Source organism: Verticillium dahliae, genomic scaffold, assembly GCF_000150675.1.
Source record: "Verticillium dahliae VdLs.17 supercont1.3 genomic scaffold, whole genome shotgun sequence".
Classification (NCBI taxonomy): Eukaryota; Fungi; Ascomycota; class Sordariomycetes; order Glomerellales; family Plectosphaerellaceae; genus Verticillium; species Verticillium dahliae.
This window is the reverse complement of record NW_009276940.1, coordinates 678,585-695,960: the sequence shown is the minus strand read 5'-3', so window position 1 is coordinate 695,960 and position 17,376 is coordinate 678,585. Positions and strand designations below refer to the sequence as shown.

The 17,376-nt window shown below is 55.9% G+C and overlaps 7 protein-coding genes across 7 annotated transcripts; 4 read left to right on the top strand and 3 right to left on the bottom strand.

Moving 5' to 3' along the window:
• Window positions 1-3,603: 3,603 nt before the first annotated feature.
• On the top strand, window positions 3,604-4,961 carry VDAG_01845 (branched-chain-amino-acid aminotransferase; the record flags this gene model as incomplete). The annotated part of the gene is made up of 2 exons (XM_009657874.1): window positions 3,604-4,710; window positions 4,791-4,961. 2 exons carry the CDS (start codon window positions 3,604-3,606, stop codon window positions 4,959-4,961), a joined length of 1,278 nt encoding a protein of 425 aa, XP_009656169.1.
• Window positions 4,962-5,593: 632 nt separating this feature from the next.
• Window positions 5,594-6,963, bottom strand: VDAG_01844 (uncharacterized protein; the record flags this gene model as incomplete). Its single annotated transcript, XM_009657873.1, has 2 exons — window positions 5,594-6,192; window positions 6,324-6,963. 2 exons carry the CDS (start codon window positions 6,961-6,963, stop codon window positions 5,594-5,596), a joined length of 1,239 nt encoding a protein of 412 aa, XP_009656168.1.
• A 1,164-nt stretch (window positions 6,964-8,127) lies between these two features.
• On the top strand, window positions 8,128-9,472 carry VDAG_01843 (uncharacterized protein; the record flags this gene model as incomplete). The annotated part of the gene is made up of 2 exons (XM_009657872.1): window positions 8,128-8,670; window positions 8,724-9,472. 2 exons carry the CDS (start codon window positions 8,128-8,130, stop codon window positions 9,456-9,458), a joined length of 1,278 nt encoding a protein of 425 aa, XP_009656167.1. The 3' UTR covers window positions 9,459-9,472.
• Window positions 9,473-10,259: 787 nt separating this feature from the next.
• On the top strand, window positions 10,260-11,851 carry VDAG_01842 (methionine aminopeptidase; the record flags this gene model as incomplete). Its single annotated transcript, XM_009657871.1, has 4 exons — window positions 10,260-10,302; window positions 10,365-11,503; window positions 11,566-11,652; window positions 11,729-11,851. The coding sequence occupies 4 exons, from the start codon at window positions 10,260-10,262 to the stop codon at window positions 11,783-11,785; spliced, it is 1,326 nt and encodes a 441-aa protein (XP_009656166.1). The 3' UTR covers window positions 11,786-11,851.
• A 925-nt stretch (window positions 11,852-12,776) lies between these two features.
• Window positions 12,777-13,853, top strand: VDAG_01841 (MSF1 protein). Its single transcript, XM_009657870.1, has one exon. It carries the CDS (start codon window positions 12,929-12,931, stop codon window positions 13,505-13,507), a length of 579 nt encoding a protein of 192 aa, XP_009656165.1. The 5' UTR covers window positions 12,777-12,928; the 3' UTR covers window positions 13,508-13,853.
• Window positions 13,854-14,089: 236 nt separating this feature from the next.
• Window positions 14,090-14,552, bottom strand: VDAG_01840 (uncharacterized protein; the record flags this gene model as incomplete). Its single annotated transcript, XM_009657869.1, has 2 exons — window positions 14,090-14,323; window positions 14,394-14,552. 2 exons carry the CDS (start codon window positions 14,550-14,552, stop codon window positions 14,090-14,092), a joined length of 393 nt encoding a protein of 130 aa, XP_009656164.1.
• Window positions 14,553-15,972: 1,420 nt separating this feature from the next.
• On the bottom strand, window positions 15,973-16,654 carry VDAG_01839 (uncharacterized protein; the record flags this gene model as incomplete). Its single annotated transcript, XM_009657868.1, has 4 exons — window positions 15,973-16,011; window positions 16,090-16,207; window positions 16,263-16,385; window positions 16,446-16,654. The coding sequence occupies 4 exons, from the start codon at window positions 16,652-16,654 to the stop codon at window positions 15,973-15,975; spliced, it is 489 nt and encodes a 162-aa protein (XP_009656163.1).
• Window positions 16,655-17,376: the final 722 nt, after the last annotated feature.

The following is a 17,376-nucleotide window of genomic DNA, read 5'->3' as shown; positions in this document are numbered from 1 at the left end:
GCTTGCTACGCCCTTACCACTCACTTCTTTGGAGAGAGGGGCAATGCCTTGCCATTGACTACGCTAGCTTCTTCGTATTGAGAGCAGAAATAGAGGCGCCCCTAGAAATCTGGTCGATTGGGGTCCCAGACCTCGCCCAGCGCCACCGTGAATTCATGGTAAATCGGGAGCAAGTTACGGCCCTCTATGCGGTGAGCTTTATCCCACAGGTCGTAGAAGACCGGATCCATCCGTTTCGCGTCATTCCGACCCAGATCAAGGGCACGTGCGGAGAGCTCCAAAGCCAACGCAGAGTGTGAAGATGATTGAAAGCCCGTGTGGCGGGCCAAGACACTCATGACCAACTCAACATAGTAGTGGAACCTATGAATAATGACGGGATGTATTTCCTGACTCTGCCAGCCTCCTGAACGGGAGGGGACCGATCCAGGCAGTCCCGATTTGTCGGGGTAAAAAATCTTCGGAAAAAGGCCAACCCCCCACGGGGTTGGGGGAACTGGGGGGGGGTGGGAGGCATGCCCCCCCAGGACTTGGGACTGCTGATACATTGGGAGGGTGGGGGACAACCCCCGTAGTCCCTATGGGGGAGGAGGTTAGGTTTTTAATCCTGATTTCCCCGGTGGAGGCACCCCCCCCCCCCCCCCCGGTCGTCTTCGGGGGGACAGGGGCGGAGAAAGGGGTGTGTTTGGAGGACCTCCTTCGCCTCCTCCGCCACGTCGTCGGGGACGACAATATGATGGCCCTATAAATATGATCAGCTCTGACTAAATGGGAAGCAAAAACATAGCAGTCGAGGGGTACAGGGATTATCGTGGAACTGCCACGGATCCCAAAGTGGTCCAGGGCAGAGCCTCCCCATGCCACGCAAGGAATACCGCGGTTGTTGAAGTGTTTGACGATATCTGACAGAGCGATGGGATTCGTTGGACTGAAAGAGACAGTCGAATTGTTCATCATCTTTGTATTTCAGACAGAAAAAGACTGTCAAGGACCCATTTCATTCAAAGACTTTGCCCCTTGTCTCGGCCATGCTCTGTTCTCGCCGTCGAGCTCGAATGATTCGTTCTCTGTGTCCCTTTCAGCCTGTTCATCTGCCGCCCATCGAATGTTATGAACAGAAAGGCAACAAGCATGCGCCTCACACCAGAAGACTTGAAGCCGCAATCGAACGCGAGCGCAGCCACGAAGAAACGGCGTGGAAGTCATCTCTCCCTTCCCCTTCATACACCATGACCGTTTCGTGTTTTGAGAACACCCCATAAGTAAGTTCTACAAAAGGTCCAAAAACACAACGGCGAGTATCGTCGTGCAAGTTGCTCGTTACGTTGGCTAATCTCGCACCATTTTCCCACCACTTACTTCCCTAGAAGACTCTCTTAATATACTGACTTCTGAGGACCTCATAGACGCAGCCGCTCGAGTGCTCTGTGGTCTGATACAGCTAGAGTCGTATCAGGTCAATCAGTTTGCTGTCGTCGGTGGGCTCGCATGCATCCGGCTACTTGGTGATGAGGACTCGAGCAGGCAAGTCAACGAACAAAGCCTGCTCAGTTGAGTCATACGAGCTAAATCTCCGACAAGACGTTGACTTTAGCATCGGCATTGACGAGAGGTCCGGCCCGAGGCGCTCAAGCAACTCCTGCTTGCCCAACACGGTGATGGATTCAAAGATTGCGCGTTCATGTGTATATGCTGTACTGACGATCAGTAATGCCCTCCCGTGGCCAGCCTGGTCCATCACCTGTGCTTGGCATGCCAAGACACCCGTGCACCTGGATAGGTAGAGTGGGAGACAGAGTGAGCCACTCATGCTGTGCCACCCACAGGTTCAAGGGCACCTTCTAGATGGGGACCTGATTGCACGTGGATGGCGTGAGTTGGATCGAGACCAAGCCGTGTCAGATCGGCACTGGGAGCATCAACGGCAGCCTGCCGTATTAGGGAGCTAGCCGCTCATGTCTTAGGGAGGTACCTTAAGAGGTAGGTAAGTACCTACAGCTTGATAAGGTAAGTAAGTACTCGGGTGACGATGCTTCATCTGGCCTCCCCAATCGGGCAGTCGGTGGTGGTAGCAAGTAGTGGAAACACAGCAGGCGCAGGAGCAGAGGAAAGCAATAGAAGGAGGCTTCTGGAAGGCTTGGAAGGTAAGGAAGGAGGCATCGTGTGCGGACCCACACCGGCCGCTGATGGACCTCCGCACACTCAACGACTGCGCTACTGCCCGCCTAGCTGCGGCTACCCACGGCGAGGGGTTGGTTCCGCGTCGGGGGGGGGAAAGATGATGATACATGGTAGTTCCCCGGTGTTCATTTTTTTCGTCGTTATCAACCTGCCGTGCGCACGCGCTTGTTGGCCGCTTGGTCGGGTCATGCGACACACACACGATCCGTCCGATTGGGTGTTGAGGGGACCGAGGGGTTTCGAACGCCGTCGATTGTTGGCTGCGATTTGTCCTTCAGCAGGTGCCCTTCAGCAGGTGCCCTTCAGCAGGTGCCCTTCAGCAGGTGCCCTTCAGCAGGTGCCCTTCAGCAGGTGAGCACAACGGGCGGTGTGGAGCGGGAGCGGCGGTGGCAGACCAGAGAAAAGGGGCAAGAGACAAGGCCCCATGCGGATTAGGGAGCGTTCTTCTCAATGCTGTGCTACCGAAGCGGCAGTCCCCATCTAGATCCATTTACGCATCGACGTGAGCGGACAAGAAGAGCGAGAGGCAAGGCTCCTAGACGGCAGTGGGGAACATCCGGTACCACCTCAGATGTAGGCTGGCAACTGGTAGAGGCCACCAATTTGCTGGCCTACCTTACTTGAAAACTGTACCTTAGGCATCTAACCTGGGAAGGAGGTTCTGCAATTTTTTCCTGTTCATCGCCTTCACCTTCGCCATCGCCGTCATCCACTCATTCATCCATCCCTCCATCGGGTTCCGGATACCCCTCCGCCCCGCCCCCTCCACGACATGGCAATGTGGATCTCGGACTGCAAAAACTCGCAGGGCTCTCTCGGCGCCCTATTGTCAGAGACTGTTATCAGCCGCGCCCTGCCGTCGACGCCAAGCGACCCACTCCTCACCTGTACCTGTACTCATCCTACTATCTTCCATGCCAACGAGCACCGGTAGCAGTAAGCATTGGCGTTCGAGTCACGGTCACCTGTCTCTTCCCTGCTCAGACGTCAGCATGGGCATGGACATGGACATGGGCATGGGCATGCGTGCTGGCTGATGGCAAGGGCGAGGGCGAGGGCGAGAGCATTACCATGATGGTAAGGACGGCATGGGGCCGGCGTGACCAGGGGGGTCCGTCGAACAAGTGACGGAACTGACCTTCGGCCGCAGCCAGCCGGCATTGGGCCGTGGTAGTGGCTTGGTCGGATCAGTCACTGACACACTCACACAATCCACACGGGGTACAATAAACACCTTCCTTCCTCGTACAAGACTCTTTGTTTCCTCTCCTCCCTCCAATCTTGACTTGACCTACGAAATTTTCCACCTCCAGTATCCCTCCAACATCTCCCATCGACTTTGGTCTCCCTCGACTCGACCCATCAACACGCCATCCTCCCTTCCACAAGCCAAAGGACCTCGAATACATCGAATAAATCGCCATGGCCCCCGCCGCCGTCTCCCCCGGCGTCCAGGACGTCGACCTGACCTCCTCCGCCATTGAGCGCAAGCTTGACGCCCTGCCTGTCAAGAATGGCAGCGCCGTCGGCGTCAGCGCTGACGCCAATGGCAAGAAGGTCTCCCAGCCCGCCGAGCTCGACGCCTCCAAGCTCGTCTTCACCCGCAACACCAACCCCCGCGCCGTGCCCTCGGAGGCTGTCGCCAACTCGGGCACCGAGACCATCTGCACCGACCACATGATCACCGCTACCTGGAATGCCACCACCGGCTGGGCCGCCCCCGAGCTCAAGCCCTACGGCCCCCTCTCGCTCATGCCCACCGCCTCGGTCCTCCACTACGCCACCGAGTGCTTCGAGGGTCTCAAGTGCTACCGCGGCGAGGACGGCCGCCTTCGCCTGTTCCGCCCGAGCCTCAACGCCGCCCGCATGCTCATGTCGACCCTGCGCATCTCTCTCCCCGCTTTCCCGCCCGCCGAGCTCGAGAAGCTGCTGCACGCCCTGCTCGCCGTCGACGGCCCCAAGTGGCTGCCCCGCGACCGCCCGGGCTCCTTCCTCTACATCCGCCCCACCATGATCGGCACCCAGTCCCAGCTCGGCGTCCAGGCCCCCTCCGAGGCCATGCTCTACATCATCGTCTCCTTCATGCCCCGCATGGACTCGCCCCCCGGCGGCATGCGCCTGCACACGTCCCCCGAAGACCAGGTCCGCGCCTGGGTCGGCGGCTTCGGCTACGCCAAGGTCGGCGCCAACTACGGCCCCTCCCTGGCCGCCACCGTCGAGGCGCGCAAGCGCGGCTTCGGCCAGATCCTCTGGCTCTACGGCGAGGACCAGCTTTGCACCGAGGCCGGCGCCAGCAACTTCTTCGTCGCCTGGAAGAGCAAGCAGGACCCCTCCAAGATTGAGCTCGTCACGGCGCCCCTGGACGACAGGCTCATCCTCGACGGCGTCAACCGCCGCAGCGTTGTCGCCCTGGCCCGCGAGCGCCTCGCCGGCGAGGTCAACGTTGTCGAGCGCAAGTACTCCATCGACGAGGTCATCGAGGCCGACGCCGAGGGCCGCCTGCTCGAGTCCTTTGCCACTGGCACCGCCGTGAGTTTTTCACCCCCCTCTTTATCTTGCTCTGTTTTTTCGATCACGCCAACCCGAATGCTGACATGCGACGCCCACAGTACTTCGTCTGCCCCATCTCCCTCATCCACCACCGCAGCAAGGACATCAACATCGGCATGGGCTCCGGCGAGGGCGGCGAGCTCACCCTCAAGCTCAAGGGCTACATGCGCGACATCATGTACGGAGGCGAGGAGCACGAGTGGGCCGTCACCGTCCAGGAGGAGCAGTAAAGGGAGAGCGATGCGAAACAAGCGAAAAGCGGAAAAGAGCCAGGAAAAAGGCAAGAAAAAGGGTTCGCGCGACAAACATGCGAAGCAATCTTTTCTGCTCTTCCTTTCTCTCCTGCCCGCCGGAGTAATGGCGGGGGCGAGATAACCCTAAGCAGGCTTGGAAAAAGAAAGGGGGGAGGGGACAGCTGCACTTCATGAGAGACAGGCGGAGGAGGTTCATTGGCCCGGCGTTGGTTGGTTGGTTGTTTGACGGATTGATTGGCAGGCAACGTGTGCTGATTTCGCACATGAAAAGTGGCGTTGGCATCGGCATCAGGGTTGCATGGCATGAGTTGCACGTGAGCCGGCATATACATACACAGATGAGTTGGTTGGAGTCGATTGGTTCGACCACGAGCTATTTACCTGCCTAGATGCCTAGACAATTAAAGGTGATTCATACATTTTGCGTTGCGAGTGAGATTTTTCTCGGCCATTTCCGTGCTTCGTCCCTGTGATGAGTACCAAGAACTCCAGTAACATCCGTCCATCATAACCCCCGCTTCAGGTTTCCCTCCATGTATGAAGCAATCATTTCCGACTCCCACCAAAAAAGACAGCCCAATGCATCATCTTCTAGACTTGTCCTTTCCTCAGTGGAACTGTCTGAGCTCAAGCTCGAAACTTGCAGCGCTCCGCCGAATCGCATCGTTGCGCTCCCTCTCCAGTGACTTCGGGGTGAAAACCGTCAGCGTCCCAGAGCGAGCAGTGGTTATGAGGTCACGCACCTTTTCAAGTTGGGACATCTTGTCAGCAGCTCTCTTGGCGAGTCTCTGCATCTCCTTCTCCCACTTCTTCACCTCGCAGTCCAGTCTCCCGGGAAGGTCCGGTCTGGCTTGCAGATCCTGGATCAAGGAAGCAGCTGCCCTCTCCTCGGCGGCCTTGCACTCGTCCCACCGCTCCCACTCGCCAGCGAGAAGCTTTTCTGTCTCGACGAGGTGTTCCTGTAGTTCGGCCACGACATCTCCGACAAAGATCTTCTCGCCGGGAGCGTCGCCTTCCCGCTCTTGGTCGTAGACGTAGCTCTCGGACAGGGGCTGGCCAAAGTCGACGGTCAGATCCGCGTAACGATTGAGGAATTCTCCTTGCTCTGCGGAGAGGACGGACACGCGCTCGGCGAGGGCAGCATGGCTGTCGTCAAGAGCGGCGGACACGTCAGCTTGTAGGGCTGCACTCAGCTCGCCGTAGCGGTCTGTTCAACGCGATTATGATCAGCAAAGTCCCCTTCTCACTTTCTTTCCTCTCTTCCTCTCTTCCTCTCTTCTAAGACCTGGCAAACGTTGCTCTGACAGATTCATGAGACGGATATAAAGTTCGGCTTACCCTTGAGCTCATCAATGCTCTTTGCATTGGAGGCCGGGGGTTGGCGGGGTGCTTCGACGGCGGATGCGCGCGCTGCTGCCTCCCGAAGCGGCTGTGTCGCCTTGTGGTAGTTGTGCCTAATATCATTCACTATCTCGCCAGACTTGCTGCCGCGGATGGGTCGCTTCTCAACACGCGAAGGATATACCGTACCAGAATGTTGGGGCTTGAGGAGAAGCTGCAGTAGTGGGCTGGCCTCACACTTGGCAGGGGTAATGTCTTTCGGAGTGTGGGATACCCCGTCCTGCGGTTGGTTCAGACGAGCTTTTCGATCAGTAAACCTGCCGTGTTCAAATGCACTACGGAACGGCCGATTAGGCTGGAGTTCCGTTCTTTCATGGTCTGCAACGACTGCAATGTAAGGGGTAAACGGGTGGGTTTCCCTGTCGCGACCTGGTCTCCTGACTTCGGAGCCAGCTAGACTTCGGCTTTGGTTGAGGTCATCATAGCCAAACAGACGAGACCGAAAAGACGTGAGAGGGCTTCCCGTGCCACGTTTGTTGGACCTTTCGGTATCGCGTGGCGTAGGTATCGCAGAACCGTGATGCGGCTGCCGGAATGATTTTGAGGATCGGACAGGGGACCGCGAAAATTGTTGCATCGTGGGAACACCTCTGAAAACCCAATGGAATAGTTATCGCGTATGTGACGCCTTGTGCTTTATGGGGATGTGATGCAGCTTATCAGGCTCTCTTAAGGAGCTTTACATGAGCTTTGGGTCAGGATGCCGGCGTGAGTAAGGTAATGTATGATAGACCAGGAATTCTGAGAGTGACATTTTTCTCAAAAAAGATGTCAACTGCTTCTGGCCCGCACAGGAAAGCGTATTGCGCCTTGGAGAAAGAATGACCCAGTGTGTCCCAGTGAGATTTACTTATGTGGAAAGAACGACCATGACAGCTGCCCAGCCACAAGCCAGCGCCAGTGTTACTCATTGGTGGTCAGGTGCAGTACAGGTCAGCCCTGAAATTGGTCTATACGTGAGCGTCTCAGGTCCAACGCGTGCTCAAAGGAACCACTTCGTGCTTGAAGATGCAATTCCGACACACACAACGTCCCCTCATGTGGGTTGGGGCAGATTGGAGTTCGGAGCCTCTGCTGATCTCCTGCAGGTGGTTTCCTTGGCACATCATCCAGAATCACGACAACGGGCGATCAAAGGCCGTGTCCAATAAACGTTGGCAGGAGTATACTCGAGGGCGAGGAAGCTCCTCCGTGGTCAATGTATCTTTGCCATTCAGCGATCGTTGGTAGCAGCGCCATTGCAAAGAGGCGGGCGGTTACCCAACGTGAGTATTGCAATGGGAAAGATGACCTCATACAGCAATGAAACACCAACCCAGCTTGTGGGAGGCATCCAACGACCAGCAAAGGCATCCAACAACCAGGAAACAAGACGATGCCCGAAACCACACTGCCATTCGCTACAGAATGCCACCGCCCAACTTGCTTCCCGGTTTTTGGCAGAAATTATGTTACTGTCGTGCAACCGCCTGCACGTCTGACTGGGCGCTGGCTAGATCGGCAGTCGACTTGGTGGTGCCAGATCCTGGTCTGACCGCATCGTTTTGCGTCCAGGGGTCCTGGACCCTCACATAACTTGGGGTCGGTGGCCTGTCCCTGCTGCGCCTCCAGTCTACATCATCATTTGTTCCAGGGTGTTCCAGGACCTCTTCTTCGGCTCGTCGATTTGCAAATAACTTACCTATTCATTCTTCCTCTTCAACTGTACCAGACGCTGGCCATCGATCTCACTGCGGACATTATGGCTACAGCGGAGCCCACCCCCACAACGGCAGGCGGCGCGACGCCGTCAACAGTAGACCAGGACAAGGCGACGACTGCACCCATCGAAGGACCACCAGCCGTTGCCCAAGACACCACCTCCCAAGCTACGACGGCCAGCCTTCCTCTGCACCAGGCGCCTCTACCTGCAAATGCCGCATCGGAGGGCCTATCGCAGGCAGATAAGACTCTCGGAGTGTCCACAGCGCATCATCAAACCCTCGACCCATCTATTCAGCCAACTCAAGCAGAAGGCTCCAAATCACCAACCACGCCGGCGACACAAGGAGCAGATAGCTCGACAAGAGCAACATCTGTTGAAGTCGACACCTCCAAGCCCAAAGACTTTGAAGGCGAAATTGAAACCAATAACGAGATTCCCTCGACTGAGCTGATCAGGAGAGTCGAAAACTACGTGCTTCTCGATCGCCATGGCAAAACGCACACCTTCAAGAGTTTGCACAGTGGTCGGAATGTGGCACGCCGCATGCTGTTCATTTTCGTCCGACATTTCTTCTGTGGCGTAAGTCTCGCCGATGGCACCCTTCAATCACGCAGACCACTGACGAGCTCTAGAATTGCCAGGAGTTTCTTCGCGCCGTCTCCGAGTCCATTACCACCGAGTCGCTTCTCCGATTGCCTGTCAGTACCTTCATCACTGTCATTGGCTGTGGTGACCCGGGTCTGATTCAGATGTACGCGGAAACAACAAATTGTCCATTCCCAATCTACACCGACCCGACCCGCAGTCTTTACAAGAAGTTTGAAATGACGCGGACTTGGGACCTGGGATCGAAGCCCGCTTACATGAAGAAGAGCATGCTCAAGTCTACAGGCTCCTCCATTATCCAAGGCCTCAAGCAGGTGACCACAGGCCTGGCGACCAAGAGCGGTGACTTCCAGCAGGTTGGTGGCGAGTTCCTCTTCGAACCCATGGATCTCATGACGCCAGTCACGACACCGCAAGCCGAAGAGGTTGATCGGACACTTGGCGATGCCATCACAGCACAGGACACACAGAGGCCGTCCGGCTCAGTCCATGATGACGGTGGCGACGCGAAGTACAGTACCGAGGAGAAGCGCATCACTTGGTGCCACCGAATGCGCTCGACGCGCGACCATGCCGAGGTCCCCGAGCTCATGGAGGTTTTGGGCCTGACGGGCAATGGGAAGCCTATCGATGACTCGCAGCGCTGGACCAAAGCGTTGCAAGAGCGCAAAGGTACAGGCCTCAGCTTGGCAAGCCAGATGAGCCAGCTGAGTGACCGCTGGATTCCCCATGGTCGCAAAGCTTCATCAGAATGCCTCTAGGCCTTGGGGAGAGGTCTCTACATCTTAAGCTGCTTCCATTACGCTGCAGAGATTCAACCAGCATGCTCGGACTTGTCGTCTGACTCGATGGCCTCGCTCTTTTCGAGACGTAACCCATTTTTTATGCCAGTCTGTAGTTGAAAAGGCTAGCTTGAATGAGCTGCAATATGATACCAAGTTGATTTCTACTCTCATCGGTGTCGGACAGGGAAGCAGTTTCTCGCAGAACCTCTCTCTGGACACAATTTCCATCAAAATCAGGATGCGCGCACCTTGACCCAGACAGTACGTGGTGCAGTGGACATCCTTAGGCTGTCTTCATGTAGATTTCCAGAGATCAAGAATATAGCTCCAGGGTTGCATGTTGCTCCAGGCCAGTTATGAACGTTTCAGATCCCGACAGACTAGCCTCCTGAGCCATTTCAAGCCTTTGAAATGGCTTGCAGGCCTGGCAGGAAAGCAAGCCACAGATAGAGGAACAGAATGGGCATGGGAAATTTAGGGGAAGCGTAACTGCACATCACCATCGCGTACAACTGTGCATGTCTGGGAAGAAATACCCGCATGCGATGAGCAAGAGTTCTTAGGGAGCCTGATTGAGTGGAGCAAAATGCAACAACCTGACTGGCAGCGTGCGACAAATGATGTGACGGATATTCATGTAACCGACATGAGCTTGCTTGTATTGCATCTAGGAGGTCTGCCCCGCGCGCCTTGGATAACCGCAGGTGGGGGACAAATTCTCCTCCCACATTCAACCACACCCCAACTTACACGCTACTGATACGACACAGCGCCAACATGGCTGCCCAAGCTCCCACCGAAGCTCTCAAGGAGCTCCAAGGTTCGTGCAACCACAAATGGGCCCCCGCCGTCATGGAGGAGCCGCAGCTGATCCCCTTCCAGTGGGCGAGGCCGCCACCACAAACGGCAAGGAAGCGCCGGACGGCCATGCGGTAGACAACGACAGCGACGACTCGGAGGACGAGGGCGCTGCGGCCCCCGACGCCGCCGGCGGTGAGGGCGCCGCTAAGAAGAAGAAAAAGAAGAAGAAGAACAAGAAGAAGAAGAAGGCGCCGACAGCCCAGTCCGACCCACCCCGCGTCCTCCTGTCGCAGCTCTTCCCGCAGAAGAACTACCCCGTCGGCGAGGAGTGCGAGTACCTGAACGACAACGCCTACCGGACAACGGACGAGGAGAAGCGCCACCTGGACAACCTCAACTCTGACTTCCTGACCGACTACCGCGAGGCCGCCGAGATCCATCGCCAGGTCCGCCAGTGGGCCCAGAAGAACATCAAGCCCGGTCAGGGACTGACCGAGATTGCCGAGGGCATCGAGGACGGCGTGCGCGCGCTGACGGGCCACTGGGGTCTCGAGGAGGGCGACGCGCTGAAGGGCGGCATGGGCTTCCCGACCGGTCTGAGCATCAACCACTGCGCGGCACACTACACACCCAACCTCGGCAACAAGATGGTCCTGCAGCAGGAGGACGTCATGAAGGTCGACTTTGGCGTGCACGTCAACGGACGCATCGTCGACAGCGCCTTCACGCTGGCGTTCGAGCCCAAGTACGACAACCTGCTCACAGCCGTCCGTGAGGCGACAAACGCCGGTGTCAAGGAGGCGGGCATCGACGTGCGGGTGGGTGACATCGGAGGCGTCATCCAGGAGGTCATGGAGAGCTACGAGGTTGAGATTGACGGCACAACGTACCCCGTCAAGTCGATCCGCAACCTCAACGGCCACACGATTGAGCGGTGGAGCATTCACGGCGCCAAGAGCGTGCCCATTGTGAAGAGCAACGACACGACCAAGATGGAGGAAGGCGACGTGTTCGCCGTGGAGACATTCGGCAGCACTGGCAACGGCTACGTCCGGGACGACATGGAGGTTTCGCATTATGCCAAGCGCGGCGACTCCAACGTGCCGCTGCGCCTGGATTCGGCCAAGAGGCTGCTGAACGTGATCAACAAGAATTTTGGCACGCTGCCGTTCTGCCGGCGGTATCTGGACCGTCTGGGGCAGGAGAAGTATCTTCTAGGTGTATGTGGTCCCGATTCTGTGCGGCAGTATGGTCCGACATTGCAGCTGACGAGGCATTTTAGTTGAACAACCTGGTGAGCGCCGGAATCGTCGAGGCGTACCCGCCACTGGTGGACAAGAAGGGCTCCTACACGGCACAATTCGAACACGTAAGTTGGGGATCCCCCTCCAGACTTCGTCTTGTGGATGCCAGAAACATGCAGTATGTGCTGACTTGGTTTACAGACAATCCTGATTCGGCCTACGGTGAAGGAAGTGATCAGCAGAGGAGAGGACTACTAGGGTGGACAGATAACACGAAAGTCGATTTCTTGATGACGAATCCGCAATTGACTGCAGTGTTGAAAGAACTGATGATGATTGCGGCAGAACGCAATTTGGCCAATGCGGTTGTTGCAATGCGCGTGGCTGTGACGTAGGTGGTGGGCTTTTGATGCTGTGGGTTGGTTGCGTGAAGTTGTCATGATCCGGAGCGACTGGTCCAGAAGAATGACCCTGTGGCTTCCAGAACGCTGGCTTGGCTGGTTGGCTGGGTTAATCGTAGGAGATGGACGAGGACCCTGGAATTGCAGCTGCACATCATTGCCATCAGGTGGCGGATGATGATAGCTGGCGATGTGTGATGTAATGGAGAATATACAGTGGGAAAAGATTGCCGTGGGTATGCGGAGGCGGCCAACCAGGTATTGCCGCGGCTAACCAGTCAGCGGCCGACGATGGCAGAGGACCCTGGACCTGGATCTGGCATCCGGTCCAGCTTGGCCGAGTTCGCTCCATGATCAACGGCGTGGGCGACATGGACCCATCTTTTCCGCGGTCCGGCCGCTTCCAAGGGGGCGCTCAAAGGATGGCTCTCGAACCGATCAGCAGGCGCCAGGCGCTGTAAAATCGGAGTTGGCGCGGGGGAAGGGGCGAAAGTTCGGACGTCGGGAGCGACGCAGGAAGGGGAAGCAAGTGAAGGAAGTCGCCGGCGTACCAAAGTGGGCCAATCACATGCTGCGTCCAGCAACCATCTCTTCCGGTCCTTTCCCACCCCTGAAGAGGCTAGTCCCAAAGGGTGCTAGATGACCAAGTGCCCGCCCAAGCGCCACTCACAAGACAGAGAATGCCTCCCCTTCTCCGGAATCCCAGAAAATTTTGGCCCGCTCCCTAAAAAACCCGCACACGACCTCCTCCACTCTTTTCCGTCAAAAGGGAATCAATCCCCCTTCGACCCTCTACAGATCAGAATCGAACATCATCGATTATCATCAAAGAAACTTGAGTCACCCAAGCTTTACCAAAACCTACAACACCAACTACACGAAAACCAACCCTACCACACACACGACAACTCGATTACTTCTCCAGCTCGACTGTCGCCCTACTTTCTCTGCTACAAACACCAACACGCGAGCGAGCTCTCCTCTCGGAGCCATCGCCACCATGAAGGTCTTCTCCAACTCAGTCACATTCAACTACTCCTGGGAGGAAGTTTCCACAGCCAACTGGAACAAGTACTGCCCGTGGAACGACAAGTCGACCCATGTCATCGCTGTCGATACCCTCGCCCGCCGCGTCGATCCGGAGTCGGGCATCCTTCGCACCGAGCGTCTCATCACCTGCAAGCAGACTGCCCCCGAGTGGCTCAAGTCGCTGATGGGCAACACCATGGATGTCTCCTATATGTACGAGACGTCTTACGTTGATCCCGCCCGCAAGACTGTCACCATGGTCTCACAGAACCTGACATGGTCCAACCTGGTTTCCGTTCAAGAGACCGTCGTCTACAAGCCCCTGAGCCCTACGCAAACTCAGTTTGTTCAGGATGCCAAGGTTACCGCCCTCTGTGGCGGTTGGCAGCGCATCAAGAACAGCATCGAGGACTCGCTTGTTAGTCGTTTCAACGAGAACGCGTCCAAGGGCCGCGAGGGCTTCGAGGCCGTTCTCGAGATGAGCCGTCGCGTCTTTGCCGAGGAGCGCGAACGCGAGCGTATGATGGGCACTCAGAGGGCGACTGCGTAAGCCACTCGTACAACACTACGACTGGACGACGCGCGCACCACACACGCACCACACAGACACGATTCGACCGAGCAACTTTTCTCCATGACTTGTGAGCGTTCAAAGGCATCACCGGCTACAGATGCTGGTACCTCAAATGGGACGGGTTAGACAAAGGGACACAAAACAACTGGCGTTGGCAGGGCATGATTTTTTTAACGGTTTCGGGAAGCGTTTCCGTTTTTGTATAATTGGCGTCGAGAATACCCCATACACTGCATAGAGCCGCGGCGCGTTCACCACGCGTTAGCACATTAGAGGAAGCATAGAGCTTCTGAGAATAATAGACTCTCCAATCTGCCTTCTCACCACCTTGCGTGCCACTTGTCGAGTGACTCATCTGACGGTTTGTTGTTCAATAGCTGTCAACGATATTTGCAGGCTTATGACGAGTCTCTTATGATCCCTTCGATGGATGGACACGTACTACCCTGCTCATGCGCCCATCGACACTCAGGGAAAGGCAAAGCTAATGATACCACTTCAGAAAACAACCCATAGCAGGTCATTTCGCTTTGCTTGCATGCATTCATTGTACGGGTTTCATTTCGCTTCAATATCCCCTGTTTTGGCCAAACATTTCTTCTCGTACAACGTCAACACCTCCCTGTGCTCATCATCCAACAGACTGCTGCTGGTCTCAAGCACCCTCCTCGCAAATCGTGCACCCTCCTCATACCTGCGGAAGAAATACAGCTCCTCCACAGCGTGCAGCAGCTCCTGCGCCACCGGCTTGTTGGCGCTCTCCTCCAGCGGCAGCGAGATGCCCATCCAAATCTGCAGCAGCCGGTCAGCCTCCTCAATCACTCCACAGGGGCACGCATGACAGGAGAGAGGACTGGCTGACCTCGCCGTTTTCAATCTTGGCCTTGTACGAGGCCTTGATGGCCCGAAATTCCTCTTCCGTCTGCCCGGCGCGCTGCTTCTTCTCCTCGGCCTTGGCCTCGTCCTCGCTGTCGGATATGGCGATGCTGAAGAGGCCTCCGACGTCGTCGGTGTCTGCCATGGTGGGCGTGATGTGATGGAGGGGCATGAGACAGGGGTTGGTGAGGGTGAGAGTTTGGCGGGGGAGGTTGATGACTTTTGCATTCTGGAGTTGGGCCAATTGTGGTGGATTGGCCCCACTGCGAGCTGGGCCTCTCGGCCACCGGGCCGCCATGCGTAGTCCCCCGTCTTGTCGTCTCTCATATGCCCATCCCTTATTGTAGCGTATTTGAGTCTCAGCGCAAAGCGAAGAGATTAGTTTGCTTTACTGCCGAGCATTTGAATGCCGTCATTGGACATAATGGAGATAGAGCTTCAACACACCAGATTTCCATTCAAGGCTCACCCAAGTCTCATTATAGCCTGCTACTTTAAGGGTATGGAAAAGAAAAGGAGGATCTTGAACACAGGCGAAATGCCATCGAAGCTAAGATTGTGTCAGAGCATTGTTTAGAGCAGAGTGAAGAGTTCTTCCATACGTGGTCCGCAGTAAATAGAAGATAGGTAGGGGGTTCGGATTATATCTGAATTCTAGCCCTCCGTAGCTTAGAGGGCCCTCCGTAGCTTAGAGGGCCCTCCGTAGCCTATATGTATACGTTTCTCGTAGCCCTTAGGCCCTGGCCGACCCCCTGCTTGGCGACTTCGCAGGGTCGCCTGACAGATTGAACGATTATTAAGGAAGATTAGTGAAGTACAAGATGAGCAATATGAGCGCAAAAAACGAAGAATCACGAACGCATGATTGCGTATCACGTCGAAGCTTTCTGAGGTCCGTCCGTTTGCGTTTGGCTGGAGACCAGCTAGGCACTGGTTCGGGCAATGATAAATCCGGCGACCATATTTCAAGCAGGTGGTCTAAGTGAGCATTACGTCGGCACCGTTCTCGCTGACTACGATCCAGGCCTAACCCGAGGAATAATTGGATAACAGTTACGGGCAGGATGATTTCACGGGAATCAACCGGCCGGCTTTCTACATGTTCAATTATAAAACCAACATCTAGATCGACGCAGATGGCCCGCTGCAGTTGCTAGCGCGCGAAAATTGTTTCCGAGCGGAAGTGTTGACGCTCCGATCCGAGCGCTCAGAGAGGTGCTGGAGAAGAAATACAATACGGCCAGGATCGAACAGATATCGCGCGCGATCGCGTCCGGTGCCAGATTGGGGAGCGGCGGTCAGGCGACTCACGGAGAGACGAAGCCGGCGTGACTTCACCTCTACAAAACGTCCTGACCCGAGTGTCCAAGCGACCCAGGCCTTGACGAGGGCGGCACTATTAGGCTCAGGAATATCCAAAGATTCTGACCCATTAGGTACCCAGAGATTTAGCGTAAGAACGCAAACCCGCCCAAAACCCAAATAAATTCTATGGGTGATTAGGTCAACCCATTTCAGCCTATGGGTTCCCTCTAGGCAACTCAGAAAGCCAAATATCCACTCCCCTATAATACCCAGACGAGACCATTTGGGTATCCCCAACCCTGGTACTTGTTACAGCCTGTACCCATTTTCACTTTCCGCGCGGCAACAACATCTGCCCATGGCGTTCACTGACATACAGGCCTCGTCGACGGCTTAGAGACCGCGTTGGAAGGGTTAGTACGACCGCAGCCATTGAGAGTTCCGAAAGCAGTATCGTCCACGGCCGCGTTGTAAGCGGCGCCGCAGTTGGGGTCACTGGCCGTAACAATCAGTATCATTCTCGGCGCCCCAGGCTCACGTCACAACTCACCTCGCGCCGCCGCTGGCGTTGTTAAAGTATGAGCAAATGTCATGGGAGAAGCAGTCCTGCGTGTACGCATTCCCGACTGAAGAGCCGGTGCAACCGGCACCGCAACGGCCGTTGCAGGAGTAACTGTTGGCCCGCGTTAGCCAGGCTGCTATACTAATATCCTGTGTCAAGCAATAGTCTTACTCTCCGGCGCCGGCGCCGTTGGCTCCGTAGTTGCTTCCAACAACGCCAGTGAATGTGCAGTTCTGCCCTGCGGCGTTGGTCCACCGAGCAGTGGCAGTTGCTCCGACTGAGAGGCAGCTGACGGCCCTCTTGTGGAGACCCTGGGCCTGAGGGGCTGCCAGAACAGGCATCAGGTAGACGGCCAGCAGAGTGACATATTGAGACAGCATTGTTAAGGGTTGGTAATCAAGTGCTGTGGAAGTGTTGAGTGACGGACCAAGATGAGTGGCAAACTAGAAGTGAATGCTGCCATGTTGAGTGTTCGGCTTGCGATGTCTTCTTATATGGCCATGGATGAGAGCCTTGTGAAGTCTCAATAACAGGAGTGTTTCGGACACCTGCAATGTGTCGGAGTCTTTCTCGGAAACTCTGACGGCAGACCACATCAATTGGGACTGCAACCCGATTCATTGAAGCTATCCTTTCAGCATTCGTAACCAGCACGCGAAGATTCATGCATCTGTCGTCATCGGCAGATGGCTTGACTGGGCAAGGAGGCGGAGAATCTCTCGGAAGTGCAATCACCCCAGACGAACCCCGTCGATCATCCATAATTTGGCTAGTTGCCGCTCAGTGCCGATAAAGAGACAGTCTATAGATTGCGGGGAAGCGGACGTGCAGAAGTTGAGAAAGTGGCATCCGTAGCAAGCGGAAGCACAGCTAGAAGAGGGCACATGGCCGAGAGTAAAATACGGCGAATCGATAACGTTGGCAGTAGGGTTCGTTGGTAACTTTTGCGTTCAATTAGCACGCTTAGCCAAGTGCAGAGACGCGGAGCCTTTCTTTTTGAGCTTTTCAACATCTCAATTATATTTTCAAAGTAGTTCTAGGAGTTTACTCGGCAGTAGAGGCACCCGCACGACGGCGGTATTCAGCTGCTACCGAAGCCTTG